Source organism: Buteo buteo, chromosome 16 (genome assembly GCF_964188355.1).
Source record: "Buteo buteo chromosome 16, bButBut1.hap1.1, whole genome shotgun sequence".
Lineage (NCBI taxonomy): Eukaryota > Metazoa > Chordata > Aves > Accipitriformes > Accipitridae > Buteo > Buteo buteo.
The window spans coordinates 22956699-22975390 of record NC_134186.1 but is presented as its reverse complement, the minus strand read 5'-3'; the positions used below and the strand labels follow the sequence as shown (position 1 = coordinate 22975390).

The following is an 18692-nucleotide window of genomic DNA, read 5'->3' as shown; positions in this document are numbered from 1 at the left end:
ACAAACTTACCTGCCGTATGTCTACATATCTGCAATAGTTAAGAGAACATCCTCCCCCACCAAGAGGTTTGGCTGAATGGATTCTGGAAAGCTGTAATCATACCTTTAAATGCAGGCTTCGACTTCCTCACTGGACCACATATTGTAACCCAGATGCAGTTATTTACTACGTAACACTTCACAGAGGTGTTTTAATCACCTGAAGACAGTGCAACTTAAATCACTGTTTTTCTTCAAGCACTAGGATTTAAAACTGAACACTCAACAGCAAAACTGAGAAGCATCAAACCAGCTGAAGTGATTTGAAGATATTTCACAACTGAAATTACATTCACAGAAAACCGGAGTAATCTAGTCATCAACCAAAACTTTAAAAATGACCTGACAATCAATCAAATGAAAAAAGACTTGAAGAACTAGACAAAGTTAAGGATAATAAAGGCGTGAATGGCTTGCCTAAGACAGACGATACTAGAAAAAGAATACAGGAATTCTGGAGGTTTTGTACAGCTTGCCTTTGACTAGACTTCCATCACCAAAACACTTCAATATAAAAATAAGGCATTAGGTCTTTCTCTTCTCAGCTACAGCACAGTGGCATAAGTTCTACAGCACATAAGACTGTAAATATCTTCTGACCCCCTCCCCCAAATATTTAAATCAAACTCTGATGATCAGATGTAATTCCTGCAATGCTAATCTAACTAAAATGTTTCCTTACCCCAATTTTTAAGATATTTTTATATAAATATATGTATCTCTTAAGGAAGTGGAAAACACACATACTGAAGTGACTGAAGCAAGTTTTACATTCTGCAAGAAACCTGTCCCCCTTAAACTCAGTATCAAGTTTATCATGAACTGAAACCACAGCAAGATTTCCCTCATTTACTAAGATGGGTCAATACAGCTTGCTAAACAAATGCAGTAAGCAAAAAAAAAAGAAAAAAAAAGAAAAAAAAATTCTGTGTGTACAATATGCCCTACTAAATAATGAAGTAAAGACCTCCCCTTCTATATTTCATGATGTTTTGCTATTTAAATGCAGGAATTTAAAAGTGCATATCTTTACTTCCACAACTCTAGAAGTTAATAGGAATTTTGCCTGAATACAATCAAAAGTGGCTTTTGTTCTTTGCATTTAGTATTTATTTATAAAGAAAAAAAATGACCATTCTTGGGGGAAAATGTGCTCTACCAAGCTCATTTCTGTGTTTCAAAAAAGAGGGTTTTTAAATTTTTTTTTATATAAAACATCTCCAGAATACATCCACTTAAACCAATCTGCGATTCAACATCCTTAATATTAGCTAACGAGTTTCACAGTAATGACCCAAAATACAAGAGAAAACAGAAAAGTCTTGAGTTGTTTCATTAGCCCATGCAGTGCCCAGCACACTGCAGACACCCTGTAGAAACTGAACAGTTTTGCTGTAAGCCAAATGCACTTTCAGCAGAATTTATTCTGGAGAGCCAGAAAAGCGGTTTGCTCTTCTCAATCCAGTACACTATGAAAAGCATGGACCAACTCCTTGCTCTCAGGGCCGCAAACACTGTGAGCCCAGAAGTGCGTTACAGGTAATAAAAGGAAGATGGAGTGACAGCAGATCGATTGGAGTTGCACAACTAGTGTGAATTAATGACCACACTCTATCTTTTGAGAGAAGTCCATCGTCAATACTTCTTACCAGCACCTGCTAGAAAGGCAGCCTCACATTGCTTCTCAGCTGAGGCTGACACAAAAATACTGCGCAACCATCCTGTATTTCAGATCCATGCTATTCAGAAACCCTATATTCATAGAGTAAGACGGTATAGAATTCAGGCACCTGTGGATATTACAGGTAAAAAGGAATTGTATAAACTTTGCATTACATTGACTGAAGTAGGTAGATATTGTTGATTGGGCCAAATGGAACGGTAACAACAAATTCACTAAGAGAAAACGTAATCCTCTCATGCCAACAGCTATCAGGTTATAACTAAAGTATTTTTTTATTATAAAACTACAAACAACTGCTCTATGTCTCCGAAAATAAGTTTCAAACTGATTGCAACTAATTTCCTGTTAAAGACTCTGGATGACACGTACTTCCCGACAGTTACACTGAACACATTCATTTCTCTCTAATGTCTCTGAGTAACTCTGAATTAGGAGGGATAGGTTTGCAAATTATTCAAGGAAACCCAGGGCTCAGAGTGAGCTTTACCTACTGCTAGAGCTGTCATGGTATAAAACTAACCACAAAGATAGAGCATGAGGGAAGAGGTCTCAAATTTTGTTCCCAGTTCACTTAAAATAAATTTTTAACCTCTAAGACATGGATTCCACCGGTCCCAGTTTATAAATGTGGCATAATGGATTTTTTTAAAATGCTCAGGCTTATCAGATATTCATGCTAATGATGAAAAAATTCTTAGTTCTTACATAAGGCTTTTTATTACTACTGAAGAAAGTTAATTTCAAATTAAGGCATATATATATATATACCTAGATCATACACAGTTTGAACCTAACAAGATAACTTCAGAGGACTGGGGGTTCTGTTTTTAACATTAAGGGCCATCTTTAGACATCTAATGTTCATTCCACGGAAAAACTACAATCTTGAAAGTTTCCATGTAGTTTTAAGTAACAACTTCTAGTTAGTAAGTGAATGGTTGCAGTAAGTCCAGTCAAAAAAGAAATAACCTCTAGTTTATTAAAAAAACCCACAGAATATTTATCTTACAATTGCTCTAGCTTAAGCATCAGTAAAATAATTGTTTCCTCAGAAAACTATTTATGAGTACATTTTTAAACAATGCCATACTGTTGATCACAAGAAGATAAACGGCTGAACATTTTTGCATATCACACAATTAATTTTAATACAAAGTGCTGTCAGCAGGCAACTTCACCAGATACAGCATAAGACCATTAAGCACAATAAAACAAATTATTTAAGTCACAGGCCCCTTGAAAACTTAATGGATCTGTTGTATAAACATCCTTATCACAGAACTAACGACATAAAACCTGTTGGAATTACTTCCAGGTACTACCTACTATTATACAGTAGGTAGCTGAAAATTCTATACTGAAATAGACATTGTTTTTATACCAAACATGGACATTGATTAAAGAAGGTTACACATCCATTTTTATCACATAGAATACAATCTGGTGGTTTTACAAGAACTGCATAGTTTATCCCCTGCAGCAAATAAAATGCAAAATGTAATGACTATTATCTTCTGTTCCCTTTTCCTTACATAGCCTCTGACTTCATAGTTTGATTTTTTTTGTTTGTTTGTTTGTTTATAAAATTAATCACAGCTAGCAGGGTGGAAATCACTTTGAGCCTCATGAATGACATCCAAGAGATGGGAAAGGATTAGTTCTCAGTTGCTGCCAGTTATAGCGCCAGGTGGCTTTTTCTGCAGTGAAGGTGTTACCGATAATCCCATTACATTGGTACTAAATCTTGCAGACATCAAAATTATCACCAAGGTTCCTTTTCATCCCATCCTTTCCAAATGACTGGAAGTCGCTTCACCTGAAAGAAGTCAAATCCACATGCAGCTGCTGTTTTAGCAGCCAGCGGACTCCCTGAGAATGCCAATCGTGATCCAATTTCGCTGTGCTGGTGGCCCCCTATTCCCTGTCCAATAATACATCTGTTAAAAAATCCTACAGCTACAAATCAAGTTTAATCCTACCAGGGACCTCATGTTGGTCTTGTCTTCCAAAAAGGCAGCAGGTTTTGCCGTCTATCTCTGCTAGTGTCTGGGGAATACTCTTTAAATCCCAGCCCTACTTAGAAGAATAAGCTAAGGATCACAAAACATGACCTCAAAAACCCTGATATGACTATATTCTGACCCAGAGGCATTCATTCTAGGTGAAGATTAGAACTTTGCATAATAAGATTACACAGCAAGTGAATGATATCAAGGGACTATCCATATGCAGCCGCCTGGTTTTCTATAGACAGCCTGTGCTCTGCAATATGCAGTACAGACGAAACAGAGCTTGGTCTTTCTAGCTGAAATAAAATAGATCCACATAAATTAGTTGCCCATTTCCAGATTCCTAAATCCCCTATTACATCTTTTATTGACAGCTCCTGTGAGGATAGCACAAATGGTATTCTCTTTGTATTCTTTGCTTCTGTAACAATCACACCAAGGGAAATGTACATAGGTTGTCTAGAAATTAACATCTTGTTTGCTGTAATCTTGGATTACAATTAACTGTGTACATAATAAAATTAGGAAATCAATGAGCAGATTTATGATCTACAGATAACCAATGGCATTGTGTAAGACAGTTTAACATATGGGGCCAAAATTTTAAATACAGGAAAAATCAAAGTCACAGCCAATGAAAGTGTGGCTAAACAAATTGTTGGACTCGATGTTAAATAGATTTTTCACTATAATAAAAAATTTCCAGTCACATTTGCTTTATATAATGCTTCCTAATTCTGAATTTTCACCGAATATTTAGTGATAGTTTATCAGTTTTTCCTTAGCTAACAGAAACTTCTAACATTCTCCGCTTCTAACCAGACACCATTCTTCACACAAGGTAATCCCATAACTTGCACCATCTCTTTCTCAAAGAGTTACTCTGAGATTATTACTTTAAAAAAAAATCCAAAAACCCAAAACAAAGAAAAAAATGCACACTGACCAGGCTATTTAAATATTTATGTCTGAGCTGTTATTTATATTAAACTATTCTTTTAAAACTTCTGCATGAGATTAACGTTACACGTGCTAGACTACTGAGAGGTGTATATAAAGTTTATTGGGAAAGATTCTTCCTGTATCAGATACACAACTTAATAAACATAAAATGTTTTAAATATTCTAATTATAATCTGAGGATTCCAAACATCTAAAGCAAAACAAGGAACAATTTTCAAAAGGTCTTTCCAAGCAGGGGTCAGGCAGAACTTGATTTGTATTTCTAGCTGTTGGTTTTCTCTAGAAGAAACACTGGATTCAGTCTGGCAAATCTGAAAAAGCTTAGTGATATTCTGGAAGAGAAGATTATTTTTCCACATTATCTCTACTAGGCACTGACAGTTTGTCTCCAACAAGTGCTCCTTCATCTACTGATCTCAAGCTGACAAGGAGCTCAGTCCTGTAAACATAAATTCACACAGTGCAAAATCCTCTGGTGTTAAACTAGAGACTACCTACATAAGAACGAGCAATTTTTCAAAACAGATTTCAAGCAGCTCTCACTGGTTCTATTTACCTTTGGGAAGCAACTCCTAACAATCCCACAACCCTGTATAAAACACTGTATTAATGGTCAGATGCATTCCAGGGCTTCTATCTTCCTCTGCAGCTCTATACACTTATCTTTGCTGAACAGAGAAATCCAAATAGCTGAGCAAATAGCATAGGCATCGTCGTACATGGCAAGTTTGAGCCTCTGAGGAATGGTGAAATACTCACTTAACAGTTTCCTGTAACAATGTCAAAGTTAGGACAAACACCAAAAGTCTGACAGACAGCACAGTCACTTTCCTGGTGACTGAGAAAAATGTACCATGTCTATATGACAAGGGTCAAATAATTATATTCTGAGCTATAGGCATTTATCTTAAATTTCAAAAAATTTACTTTCTTGAGACGTATATATGTAAACATTTAAAATTAATTTTAATTAACCAAGACAAAGAGCTACAAGTCCAATTTTCACATTAGGCACTTAAAATCTACAACCCTACAGAAACTGAAATTGTCCATGACTCACATGTCCCCTGCACTTACCAGTGCTGACACACCTTCTAGAAATACGCAGGAATTTTTGGAAATACTACTCAAGGCATTGAATAGAAGAGGGGTAAATAATTCCCCTATGCACTGACAAGTAAAAAGGCTGTTTACTTAAAATATTTGTCATTACAAAGAGGATTGTTTGCTGGTAAAAAAAAAAAACCCACAACAAAACAACAAAAACACCACAAACAAAAAAACCCAAAACCCTCCACATCAAACAAAGCAACCTATTTATGTACACCATCAGCAAGACTGTTTAGAAAGAAATACAAGTGTCCTAATCTTATCCCCAGTGTCAGTCTCAGATTAGAATGCCATCATTGAAGAGTACTCCATAGTGGTTTATGAACACAGAAATCACACAGTATGAGATGTTAACACAACTAGTAAATCAAACCTATTATTAAACATTTGAAAAATACAAAAGCAAAAAACAAGACCAGTTTTAGCACTGTCAGAAAATATAACAATAGTAATAAAGAATCTTTCTGTGTGTTCATCAATACTTCCCAGTTACAAGCATCACCTTCTAATGAAATATCTTATGCATACTCTGCATTAAAAAATGTGTTAAAAATCAGGAGAAAGGAAACATACAGTCAGACAAAAGTGAGCTCAGTATTTACAAGTTACCTGAACAGAAGAAAAATCCAAATCAAGTGCTTGTCACTGCTATTATTCTACAAAAATTTTGATGCTTTCCCAAGTTGTATTTTAGTTACGAAGTTCTAAATACACACATGTACATGGATTCAACTACTTATTTTTTTCATAGCACAAATTGTATTTCACATAGGTTTATGCAGAAAAAAAACCCACCTATAATTAGTACTTTTTCTCATTGCTCAATAAAATTTTATTAATTATTTCTGAGCTGGTTTATGTGTAAAACCCAAGTTCTGTAAGTTCTTCTCCACTTACAGATACAAGTATTAAAAAGAAGTTCCAAACATCAATAGATGACTGCAATGATATTCAGTCTAAGTTAATCCCCAGACATCCAAATCCATGAATAAAAATTCATCAGTTTTAAATACACTGAGCCTATTAAGCAAGAACAAAAGCATATGCACAAAAGAGCTTTTAATGTATTTCAAAGCCCACAAGAGCCATGGTCTCATTAAAATTATAAATTACACAAACATGGAATAAAGATTCAAACTGCAGTGCAGCTAAGCAGATTACAGAAAACCCCGCGTTCCATATGATAACACACCATGGCCCTCCCAGATGGGGGCTTGGAACAAAAAGGCCATCACTGCAGCTAGGGAAAACCTCCTTGTGATCTCTGGTTTCTGTTCAGCAGATGACAGCCAAATAATATGTTGATTATTCTGTTTGTGCTGCTAAGCTTGTAAGATGGAATAAAAGCGATATGATCTATTGTGAACTCAATGCTAATGTGTTGCTCCACTCATAAATAATATACTGAATTTATTCTGAAACTATCTTTTTATCTGAGTTCCAGGTTTTAAATGCATGAACTAAAATAAAAAGCCACCATAAACTATTATTTAATTTGATGGTTTAAAGTAAAAGATACAGCTGACACAATAATAAGTGAGAAAACTGACTACTCAGTGAATCAAATAAGTACAGGTGCCTTTCTCAAATTTAGCAAATGATTATATGCTGAGGTGCAGAGTACCTGCAAGACGCTGAGCACACTCCAGCCCTACAAAATGCATTATCACTGATACCGAACAGATTACCAAAAAGGGTCTATATGGCTTATTTTACCACAGATAACCACCCCAAATCCAAATTTCAAATGAGGACACAAGTACTTGTAAAACAGAAAAATAGTACAGAAACATCATTGTATAACTTCACTAATATTCTGTCTCCCTGACTGAATTGCCTTCTTACAAACTGTTTAATAAAGTTTTAGTAAGTGATCAGATTTTATTTTATCTAAGTTTACTAACTTGGCTTGTTCCAAAAGCACGCAATTTGGCTTGCCCTTTCTTCCATCATACTCTGTCTTTTTAAAAGGAAAAAGAGTCACTGGTCATACAGCTTCTTTCACAGATGCTGTGTACACGCTGAGAAGGCTGATGATCTTCCTATAATTTAACGTTTCTGAATTTTAGGTCTTACGCCAGAAATGTTAAAAATTCTATTAAAAAAATCACTGCCGCTTGACAATAGCATGAGAACATCAGACCAAACACTGCTTCACACTTCTTGGGACTAATGGAAGCTGAGTTGATAAAGAGAAACGGTGGAAACATGCAGCTCCAAGAGTGTGCAACTGTTTTCTCAGAAACATAAAAATGTACTTAGAAGCTCAATTACCTGTCTTCCTCTGCTAGAGACACAGAGACAGCTCTAATTCACAGAAATAATGAAAATACGGAAACTGAAGAGATATTAGAATCAAGTACATGTAAGTCTTAAGACTAAAAATTCAGATAAATTACTTCCTCCAGAATGAGCGCCCCATTGTAATGAAATAACACATATATATTTTCATACAAAAACCAAGATAGGACCTTGAAACAATTAGTGAAGCTCACATTTAGACTAGCAACCACAACCTTAAGTCTGTCCCATTTACAATACAGTATTGTAAGTTACTCTGCAGTTACCAGTTACAATACTCTTGTTTCTATGACCCTGATGATATTTCAGTTTCCCTCAATCTGTTTCAGTTGCTACAACTTTAATTTATTTTCATTCATCTTACATACGTAATCTCACACAAAATGCAAAATAGTACTTGGGGGTAAAAAAATGGTAGCAGCCATGCAACTCAAGCACCTTATGATAAATGTATATTTCTATAACCAAAACTTTTTTCATATTCTTATGAAATTCATATAATATAAAGGTTTCAACAATAAAACAAACTTTCCAGCTACCATCACAGCACTAATATCTAAGCTAGCAAAAGCTAACTCAAGTCATCACAAACTTCAATGCATTACTGAGTAGATAATAACTTGGCTTGAGTAGATAGTAACTTGAGAATCACAGAGGTGATTCTCAAACACTGAGGCGCGAGGGAGCTAGCTTGCTTAAGCAGCCCTACTCCTAGATACACGCTCCTGAAGTGGGATTTCAGCAAATACAGCAGTTTTGGTGTGGAATTGGCAGGCTTAGTATTAGAATTGGAAGAAGCCGAATCCATTGAGATAAAGAATAATGAAAGTTTGCTAGGCTACAAAAAAGCCAGATATTCAGTGTTTTCTGGTTTTTTCATCACAATATTCCAAATTTGGAACAATGTAAGTTTTATCAAGTAGCCAGTAGTTGATCTGGCTTTTTATATTTAAAGTGAGTTTTACTAGATTGCTTGCTTGTTTTACCTAACTTTATAATTCACACTGAAAAATCTAAATTGTAATTCTTGCCTACTTAAAGTCCAAAATGCCTCTTTTCTTCATCTACCTCTCAATGACCTCATTAGTTTACCATTCTAAACAAGTTTTTACAACAGTCATATCTTCTGAAAAGCAAGCAAGACTTCTGTCTCTGTGCTCAGAAAAGGTAGAGTTACACAGCTCTAGAATTATTCACAGCAGCACATCTTGGTTCATCCCCCACTCTATGGATGGTCACAATGCTCTGAAAGTAGACGGAAGCCCATCAAATACATCTGAATGTTCCTATGACTCTGCAGTATCTTGTCCTCAGCAAAACCTGAGGGCTGTACACTTGTGAAGCCACTGACTGACACCACTACTTGGGAAAGCCAGAACTAGTGCCATCCTGAACTGGGTCAGTAACCGCAGCGCTCTTCACAGTGCTATATAAATTACTACATCTACCTCCTTGTAACACACCTATATGCATTTCAGTTCAACCACTGCTCTTTTGCCTGTCTTTATCAGACTAAAGTTTGAGTCGTTCATAAATCTAAGACGGAATGGACAATAAAGGGGAAAAAACTGCTTGTTAGAGGATACTACACTATCTGAAGTTAATTCCACACTGGCAGTGGCTGAATAACCAAGCTAGCATTAACCTACCTGTCTGGAATGTCTGTGGAAGCTGCAACGATCAGAATACATCGTTGGCCAGCACACTGGAAAGCTGAGGTTCCAAGTTTGTGGGACTCGCCAAGAAGTTACATCCTTACATGTAAGCATGTTGTCAAAGATTCCCATCTTTGCAATCATCAAGGTTTTGAGGTTTATTTTCAATTAACTGTCCGTTCACCATTCTACCCCAGAGAAGGAACCTTCCAAACCTCACCTAGCATGCCCGTCATACTTCAACAGATGTCAGAGCCTGTTGTTGAAAGCTAAGCTGAAAAATGTCAGCAATACAGATTCTACACTTCAGCACAGTAGTCTGAAGTTACCTGTAAGCATAAGAAGAGTTAACAATAACATTTCCTTGTAAGAGGGGAGGTCAGACAGGTGGGTCTGTGCAACTAGAAGACTTATGACCCAGCTTGTTTACTTTTAATTTCAGAAACTACTGCAGAAGAACTTCTTGTTGAAACATCACTGTTTGGTTTTGGCTAACATTAGAGGAGGCAGAAAATTCTCCATTATGAAAACTCCTTAAAAATATTTCAGCAAGCAGAGATGAACTCCAATTTTAAAAGAATTCTAAGGGGATTGGTTAAATCTTCTCTGGCCATCGGCAGGCCTCAAGTGCTTTGCCAAAGCATTTCACAGGTTTGAGGTCTCACAATACTGCAGAGATGATGGACAAAACAGCTAAACCAAAAAAAAAAAAAAAAGAAAAAGGCACCGTCTATAAAACCCCACAATGTAGGTGAGGAGCAAACATTGCCTGTATTCCAGCACCTGCTGATACTGTAGATTTGTAATAGAAACAACACGGTTATTTGGAATAATGCCTTTGAAGACTAAAAGCCCTAACAACCTAGCAGAAAACACAACGCTTTTTTGAAATCCAAAGTGTGCCAATTCTTAACCTTTGTAATACCAGCATATCAGGAAAAAAAGCTATGGCAATTATAAACTAATTTCAATGATACATGTATTTTTACAGATATTCAGTGAATCTTAGGCTCTAAAAGCACATGTAATATAAGTTATTCTGTACCTTTGCATAAACTGCACTAATATAAATTACATTTTAAAAAGCCACAGCTATTAACCTTTCCTTTCCATAAATCATAATTACCTACACTATTTACCTAGCTTTAGAAAAACCTATTTAATGAAATATGTGCAGATACAACTGGAAGACAAAAATGAAGGCTGAAAATATCAACGCATTTAAATTAGGTTTTTGCAGTTGAAACACTAAGTTTACTCTTCACCTCTTCCACTGACATGCTGAAGTGACAAACTGTTTTATTCTTTGAGGGCAGCCATTTGTATTCAACATGAAAGATTTCTGGATGATAAGCATCTGAAAAGGCTAGAATCAATCTGTCTTAATTTCTAGGTTTTTATCCTGAAGTAAGCTTTATATGGACATGGAACCCCGCATGGAAAACATTACAGAATATCAGAAGCCATAATAGAAATAATACTACTTTCTAGTTGTTTTTTCCCTTATTGCTTTTAGTCCTATCTTACAAGTATTTTTAAATTAATATTTTTTTTAAATGAAACTCCTCTTTTTCTGATAAACAGAAGGAAAATAATCTCTATGAAATATACCACTAATCTGTATGATGCTTATTAAGACAGTACTTGCAACTTACAAGTCATTTTCAATATTACTGTTCCACAAGTTTCAGTAATACTATACTGTACATTTTTATAATCTGAAACTACAGAACAATCACTTTTTTTATGATTTATTATTGTCTTCAGCACATACCACTTTAACTCATGTCTCCTAATTTATTCACTTCTATTTTAAAAGAGCTGTTTAAATTAGACACAGGTTTAAATTTTCATCTCTGTTGTTCAGTATACCCACAGGGATGCATTTAGATAACATCCAGAGGCTTTCTGAAGAAAATCATATCATGTTTTATGTAATATCATACAACTGGTATGTCTTAAACCCTCCCACTAATCCTTGCGTTTTCCACGGACTGATTGGATAAGTAGTCTTTAAGCTTTTTCATACTGAAAAAAACCAGGTCTTTTGGTGTCACAACTTCCAGGATTAAACATTCTTTCCAGTTGTTGGCTCATGGCCTGAAGATCCTGCACTTTCAAACTTATCCCATTCTAGCTAGTTCAAAGATCAGGAAAATGAAGCCATCTTCTTTGCAGCCATAATCCACGACCCATGCTGTTAGATACTTAAGAACATCTCAAAAGCAAACTACCTTGTTTCAGCTCCCAGCGGGAGCTCAGCAGGGCATTGGATCACATGACTGCAAACCCTACCTAGTCAGGTGACTCAATAGCTAATCTGATTTGGTGACTATAAAACTTTAATCAGTACAGTCTAATACCATCACATTCCAGAACTGATGAGGGAAGCAGCTTGGCGATGTAACAGCAAACACTAATAAGATTATGAATTAGAACTGCCATTAGGATGCAGTTTTCTAGTTCTCTATCCCATATGTAAACCCAACAGAAAAACATTACTGAAAACTGATCAGGCAGATATATGGTTTTGAAACGAAATGCACTGATATGTTTATTCCAAAATGGATAGCATTTTGCCTATTGCCACAGAAGGACAAGAGCATACACTGAATCTTGTAAGGCACAATTAACACCAAGGAAAATAACGTATGTACATCAATAACGTGGTCTCGTTGAGAAATACTGCTCACACAATACAGCCTCAACTTGCATTAACTGAAGGTCCTAAGAGTTTCCATCTGCAACCCACGCAGGCTGCATGCAGTAAACAAAGAAGAGAGGCAGTGACAGCCACAACAGGTGTCTTTCCCCTTATCAAGCAGATATATCTAAAGCACACTTCAAGAAGTGCTGCTATTTTGGGGACACTAGGATTTTCACCAAATCCGTAGGCTACAGCTTTTGAAGAGAAACTACAAACATACTTGCAGATCAAATTCCAAGCATACCTTTTCCCAAATGTTTTGATTGCTCTCTCAGTCACCCATTGTATTCCCTCCATTTTTTCCTTAGGGAATTCTCACCCAAAATCCTCTTAATCCATCTTAGAATCTGCATTTGGCATAGGTAAGTAGTTGAATTGGATCACCAAGTTTACAAAAAATGGAAAAGAGAGTGCTCGATTTCTTCATACTAGAGTTAGGATTTGCAGTTAAAATTGACATAAACATTTAATCAGGTCTACATGATAATATGTGAGCTGCGAGAAAGAAAAGCTAATTATTCTACGGTTTAAGACATCCCAATCTGGACACAAAGGTTTAAACTTCTCCATTTTACAATAAGCTGAGTATGACCATAGTTGCCATAGCTCAGCTGACAAGAAAAAACTTGCCAAGACATTTCCTGATCACTTGCAGTCATTTCCGTGTTTAGTTTCTCTGCATTTCAGTTCTACCCCTAGAGCAGGAATAGTAGGACCTATCTACCTACTAATGTGTATTTGAGGATGAGGGGGGGTTTTATATAGTAATATGTAGAATTACAATTCCTGCAGTCTTGCTTTCTGTCAGACAGCCCCTAGTGGGACCTTTTACAATGGCTGGAAATTCATCTTTTGGAAAGTGGACATGTGAACATAAGCAAACCTTTAGTATCATTCAAAGAGAGTGAAAAAGCTATTATTCTTCCTGAAAATGAAACATCATTGACTTAAAGACATTTCCATAAAATTAGTTTCTTCTATACTCATCTGAAATGAAATGAAGGTAAGTCAGGTATTTTAAGTGGTATTTTTATAAGCACATATTCATTTGTAAAGCTTTATTGTATTAAATAGTTACATTTTAAAAAAATTATATCTTTGAAAAATCACTTATTTCCACCTGCCTTCTAAATCAATAGGATTTTAACTGTAACCATCATCTTAAAAGGTAACAGAGGAAAAGTGAACATCACAAACAGAACTACTGCAGTACTTTTTAACATTCAGTTCTTACACTGAAAAACTATTTCTATTTCTCGATATTTTTTTTAATATCTGAAACAGTCTCTCCTGTTATTAGTTACAATGCAAGAGACAGTTTCTCTGTATTTCAAAGGATGTCAACTCACAAAATTTGTAACAAATATATCACTTTATTTAAAAATACATGAAATTCTGAAATAGCTGCAAGCTTCACAGTCAGCAAGAGGTGGAAGGTTCAGCTACCCCCTCCCCACTGTGTGTATATGCCCTTTTCCTTGTTGCATCAACTCAGCAGTACGACACAAAATGAAACTGTTAAGAAAGTCGATAGACTGTCCCAAGTCAGATTAGTGAGCTGAATTAGCTCAAGAAAGGATCTGACAAGCATCAGGGTTTGTTGGACTGGAAGCAGAGGAAAAGGAAATGAGACTTCCTTTTTTAGTAACACTGACCTATTATATCAGCTCAGGAGATGCTGAGATTTCCAGTAAACTTGCACTTTAATCAAGAAACTCTAAAAAAGGTAGCACCACAGCACAAGTATTCCCAATTGCAAAATACTTTCATTATGTGGGCTCCAAAATTAAAGAGAAAAAAAGAAGGAATTATTTAGCCTCTAGTTTTAGTTGCCCTGTAGGAAAATGAGGTAAGGAAAAAAGCATAAGAACTACCTGTCAGAGAAGTACTAACGAGAAATGGAAAAACAAAAGGGAGGACTTAGCCCTGGATGTATGTTTACACCTATACTGTAAAGTTAATGCAACCTATATTAGTCTATTTTATTTAAAAAAAAAACAAGCAAGGAAGTACTTTGTCTCACTGAAGTAACAAAAGGAAATGTACTACTTGGAATGGGGAAAACAATTATCACTGAGACAAAGTACGTGTAGTATGTAATTTGATTCTTTTTCTGATAGGTAAGTGGTAACTTACCAAAGATAACCTCATTGGGTTACAAGCATTTTATTAAAAAAAAGTTCTGTAACAGATATACTGCAATTTTTAATAGTGTTACACACATGTGCAAGCACTCACATCTGAAATATTTAGGTATCCAGACTCCAGAATGACAGTACAGTAAGAAATGGAAGAGTTGACATGTTTTAAAAGTCGAGAACTCTGTAAGTTTCAGTCTCCTCACTCAATTATACAGAATTTACACCATAGGATCCCACTGACAATAACAGATTCTTGAACTCTTAAAAAAGAGTTGTGAATTATGCCTTTATTTTGATAAAGTCTTTCCTATTGCAGATATTCACAAATCATTAGTCAGATCCTACAGAAGTGACATTTAATAGGTATATTTATTTCTCGCCATGTTTTCAAATGCATCCTTTGATTTTTTCCTCTGAAGACAAATACTTCTTTCACTGAACAATAATCTACATTTGAAATTAAATATTTATTATTCAGTATTTCACAGCTTAGCAGCAAATATAAAACTTTTAAGACAAACTCTTGCTACTCGTGACAAAAGTCTTAAAACTGTCCACTGCCTAACATGTAAAGAAGCTTGGCCAGCAGCAAAACAAATGTCCTCCTAGCTGGTGAAATTGCATAATACTGAAACTTCATGCTCCTGAGTTTGAATTTGTTATGAAGGAAGAACTTCTGAGGTTCAGGATTATTAACATATTGTTGCTCTTTCTTGCTGTTCGTATTTAATATGAGGGGTTTTTTTCCTCAATTAAAAAAATGGCTCGACAACACAGGTGTTCAAAAACCATGGCTTACAGCAATAACAAAAATCATTCATTGAGATTAAAGACTGGGGAGTTATAACATTAGAGCCTCATTAGTGTATCCTGCTATGTGCAATTGTCTTCAAGTAGCTTGGGATGCATCTGAAGTACCAACAGATTAAAAAAATACACAAATACTTGTGATGGTGGCTATTCTATATGCACATAGGGATTTCTCTTAAATTCAGAGTACTATAACAAAGTGTTGATTTACAAAGCAAGCATACTAAAATTTTTCATTAAGATAAAAAGCATTTTAATGTCTTTGTATATTACATGAACAGAAAAGGAAACATCAAGTTCAGACATCTCACCAATTTTTACACATAGTTCAGGGCAGTTGTTTGCTGCCACGTACAAGGCCACAGGCTACTATCTACAAATTGCTAATAAAGAGTAAAGAACATGCTAATCTTCCAAAATACAGAAAAAACTTTCTATGGTATTAGCAATGGATTCAACAGTAAATGCTACCAAAAAAAAAAAAGCACAGAAATCACATTTCTCACACAAAGCAACTTTTTCTGCTACAGCTCTTAACTTATGACATGGTCCAGAGCCATCACATTGATGCAAGATCTTGCTTCCAAGCGAGAGGTCTTAAATCATACATTTATTACAGATCCGCGGCTATTTACAAACAAGAGAGGGACTCCAAGCACGCTTACATACTGTGTTACATACAGTTACTTCGAACACCGTGAGAAGAAAAAGAACGTTTCAGAAATACTTTTCCTTCCTACTCGCGTCCGGGCTGGCACACAAGGACAGCTTGTTTTTGAAGAGGGTGATGCCGACGGCGCGGCACAGACACTGACGAGGTAACCCCGGGGTGCGCCGGCCAGGCCTCTCCCTTCACGACTCGCTCAGCTTCGAGCCTCACCGACGCCTCGGCCACCCCAACCCCCCTCCCCGAGAGGAAAGCGGGGCTGTCCCCTCCGCAGCCCGGCCGAGTCACCGGCACCGCACTACCCACGCCTGCTCACGCCGGCCCCCCGCGCCAGGGCGGGACGAGGCGCGGCCGCCGCCTCCCGCTACCGGCTCCCCTCAGCCCCGGGGCCCCTCAAGGCCCGGGACCCCCGCCGAAGCGGCACCCCGCGCCCTCCAGCCCGGCCCGGCCCCGCCACACTCACCTGCCTGCTCGCTACCGGGCGCCCTAACCCTTCCCCCGCCCCTTTAGCCCGGGACGTGCAAACAACGCGGCCTCCCATTGGATAGCGCGCCTCCCATGCCGCTCTCCCATTGGTGGAGAGGAAAGGGCTCGATTCTTCCCGGCGTCCCCTCGCTCCTGTCAACCGAGAGGCAGCCGAGATGGCGGCGGCCCCAGCGGCCGGCGGGGCGGCGCGGGGCCGCGGGGCCACCAGCTTCCAGCGGAAGGCCGCGGCCGGCAGCCGCCTGGCCGCAGTCGCCGGCACTCGGCCTTCCGTTCGCCACGGGCAGCTGCTGCTCTCCAGCGGGCTCCCCTCCCTGGACTGTGTGCTAGGTTGGTGAGGAGCGGGACCTGGGACCCGGGACCCGGCTGCCGCCGGCCCTCCTCCCCCGCCCGGCGGCCCTCTCCTTTGCCAGGGCCTGTCATTTACCTTCCGTGACCCCGCAGCTACTCCCGCAGGCTTTTCCTTCCTCCCCACAGTTCCCGGGATTGGGGGGAGGACGGGGAGGGGTGGGAGGAGGAAGGGGCACAGCAGGACCCGTTTCCCGCCTTGAGCCCCCCCCGGCCCCGTGTGAGGAGAAGGGAGGCGGTGCGGGCAGGTGCGCCCGTTTGTAGGCTGCTTGCGGAGGAGAAGATCGCCGTTTACCGTTCATTTAAATCGGTTTAAGCAACCTTTCCGGAGTGGGAAGCCACTCTGTAGATTTACTTAGTAACACAGTCCTGTCGTATTGCAAACTGTCACAGTAAGGGGTCTGAAGTTTTCGGTTTTGGAAAAAAACATGTTTGCTGAATTAACTCGTAGTTAAACGTGGTGTAGTTCTGGTTCTTCAGTATGGCAATTTTTAGGATGCATTTGACCGTGAGATTGGATTCTCAGTGTGCCTTTTCTGTCTTGCTCACCACTGGTACATCATTATAAATGCCCCGTTTAGATAAGGTACACTGGTGTGACGCTGTTCTTACTGTCAGTGAATCTGCTTTTGCCTGCTGTCAGTGTCAAGATGCAAGATAGTTCCTTGGACTGATCTGTTGTGAACCATTGCTATGTTGTAATCTGTGGCATGAACTAGCATGGCTTACTTGGATTGGGAACTAATTTATTTTGCTCATATAAACAGCGTGTTTTATCTATATGCACTAGGGATGCATGATCCTTTTACTAACTAGTGATACAGTTGCAGTACATCTTCAGTGTACGTAGATGGGACTACTTTTAGGTGAGGAAGGCTTGACTTTAGCTTTGTTCGTTCTTGCTTGGAAGAGTACATGGCATATAGGAATATACCAATTTTCTTTCTAAGGATATTTTATATGAGTAATGATAAATATAAAAGTTGTATCCATTTAAGTTTTTTCAGCCTGTGTATCTTAAGCAGAATCACACTTCTGTATCTTTTGTGTGTTTGTGTGTCTGGTAGGGAACACCTGTACTATCGTCAGGGATTTGCATCCTTGTGGAGAAAGCTCTTCCTCCTTAAGAGAGAAGTATTTCATTAAGCGAGTGTAATTTGTGAACCCCTTTAATTGCATAAATATAAGATTTGCATTGAATATTCCGGTTCTTCATATTCCCTTTTATAAACAGTGGATTTTGCACAGCATGGATCAGATATAGACAATTCCCATGGTGGCAGTCTCCTAAATGTCCAGGCACTTGCTAACATAATTAGTGGTTTGTTACGGAAACTGGGGACACTTCTTCCCGTAAACCCAGGATCCCTTCTAAAGCACCCTTTCCTTGTCTTTTAAATATTCAGTAATTTCCTGACCTTAACAAGTTTTACACTTAAACATCAAGAAAGTTCTTCAACCCTAGGAATAGCAACTTTTGAAAATACTTTTAAGATAGTTTCTGGGTTGTGGCATCTTTGAAAAAATGGAAAACTCTCTATTCCTATGTTAAATCTTTCGTAACCTCCTAGCCCTTAAATCACTGATTTCTGGAGGCTCTCTGGGTAGGCCAGGAAAGACTCATGCCAAACATGCTGTACTATAATAAAATTTCCACTGACACCAGGTATTAGGCATTATTGGAGACAGACCACCCAGTTAGGTGGACCGGACCTGTACAGAATCACTGATTTTGGAGGCTGGGGAGAGACCTCAGGAATTCATCTACTGCAATC

At 38.0% G+C, this 18692-nt stretch overlaps 2 protein-coding genes across 5 annotated transcripts in view; one reads left to right on the top strand and one right to left on the bottom strand.

The window, feature by feature from the left end:
• Nucleotides 1-16600, bottom strand: part of IMMP1L (inner mitochondrial membrane peptidase subunit 1) — a 54092-nt gene extending 37492 nt beyond the window's left edge. For both annotated transcript variants that reach the window (XM_075048203.1, XM_075048204.1), the window contains exon 1: nucleotides 16550-16600. The gene's annotated coding sequence lies outside the window, so the exon portion shown is untranslated. The remainder of the gene's footprint in view (nucleotides 1-16549) is intronic.
• Nucleotides 16601-16718: 118 nt separating this feature from the next.
• ELP4 (elongator acetyltransferase complex subunit 4) overlaps nucleotides 16719-18692 on the top strand; it is a 158246-nt gene continuing 156272 nt past the window's right edge. For all 3 annotated transcript variants that reach the window (XM_075048200.1, XM_075048201.1, XM_075048202.1), the window contains exon 1: nucleotides 16719-16899. In XM_075048200.1, the coding sequence (XP_074904301.1) occupies nucleotides 16728-16899 (172 nt within the window). In that variant the 5' untranslated portion in view covers nucleotides 16719-16727. The remainder of the gene's footprint in view (nucleotides 16900-18692) is intronic.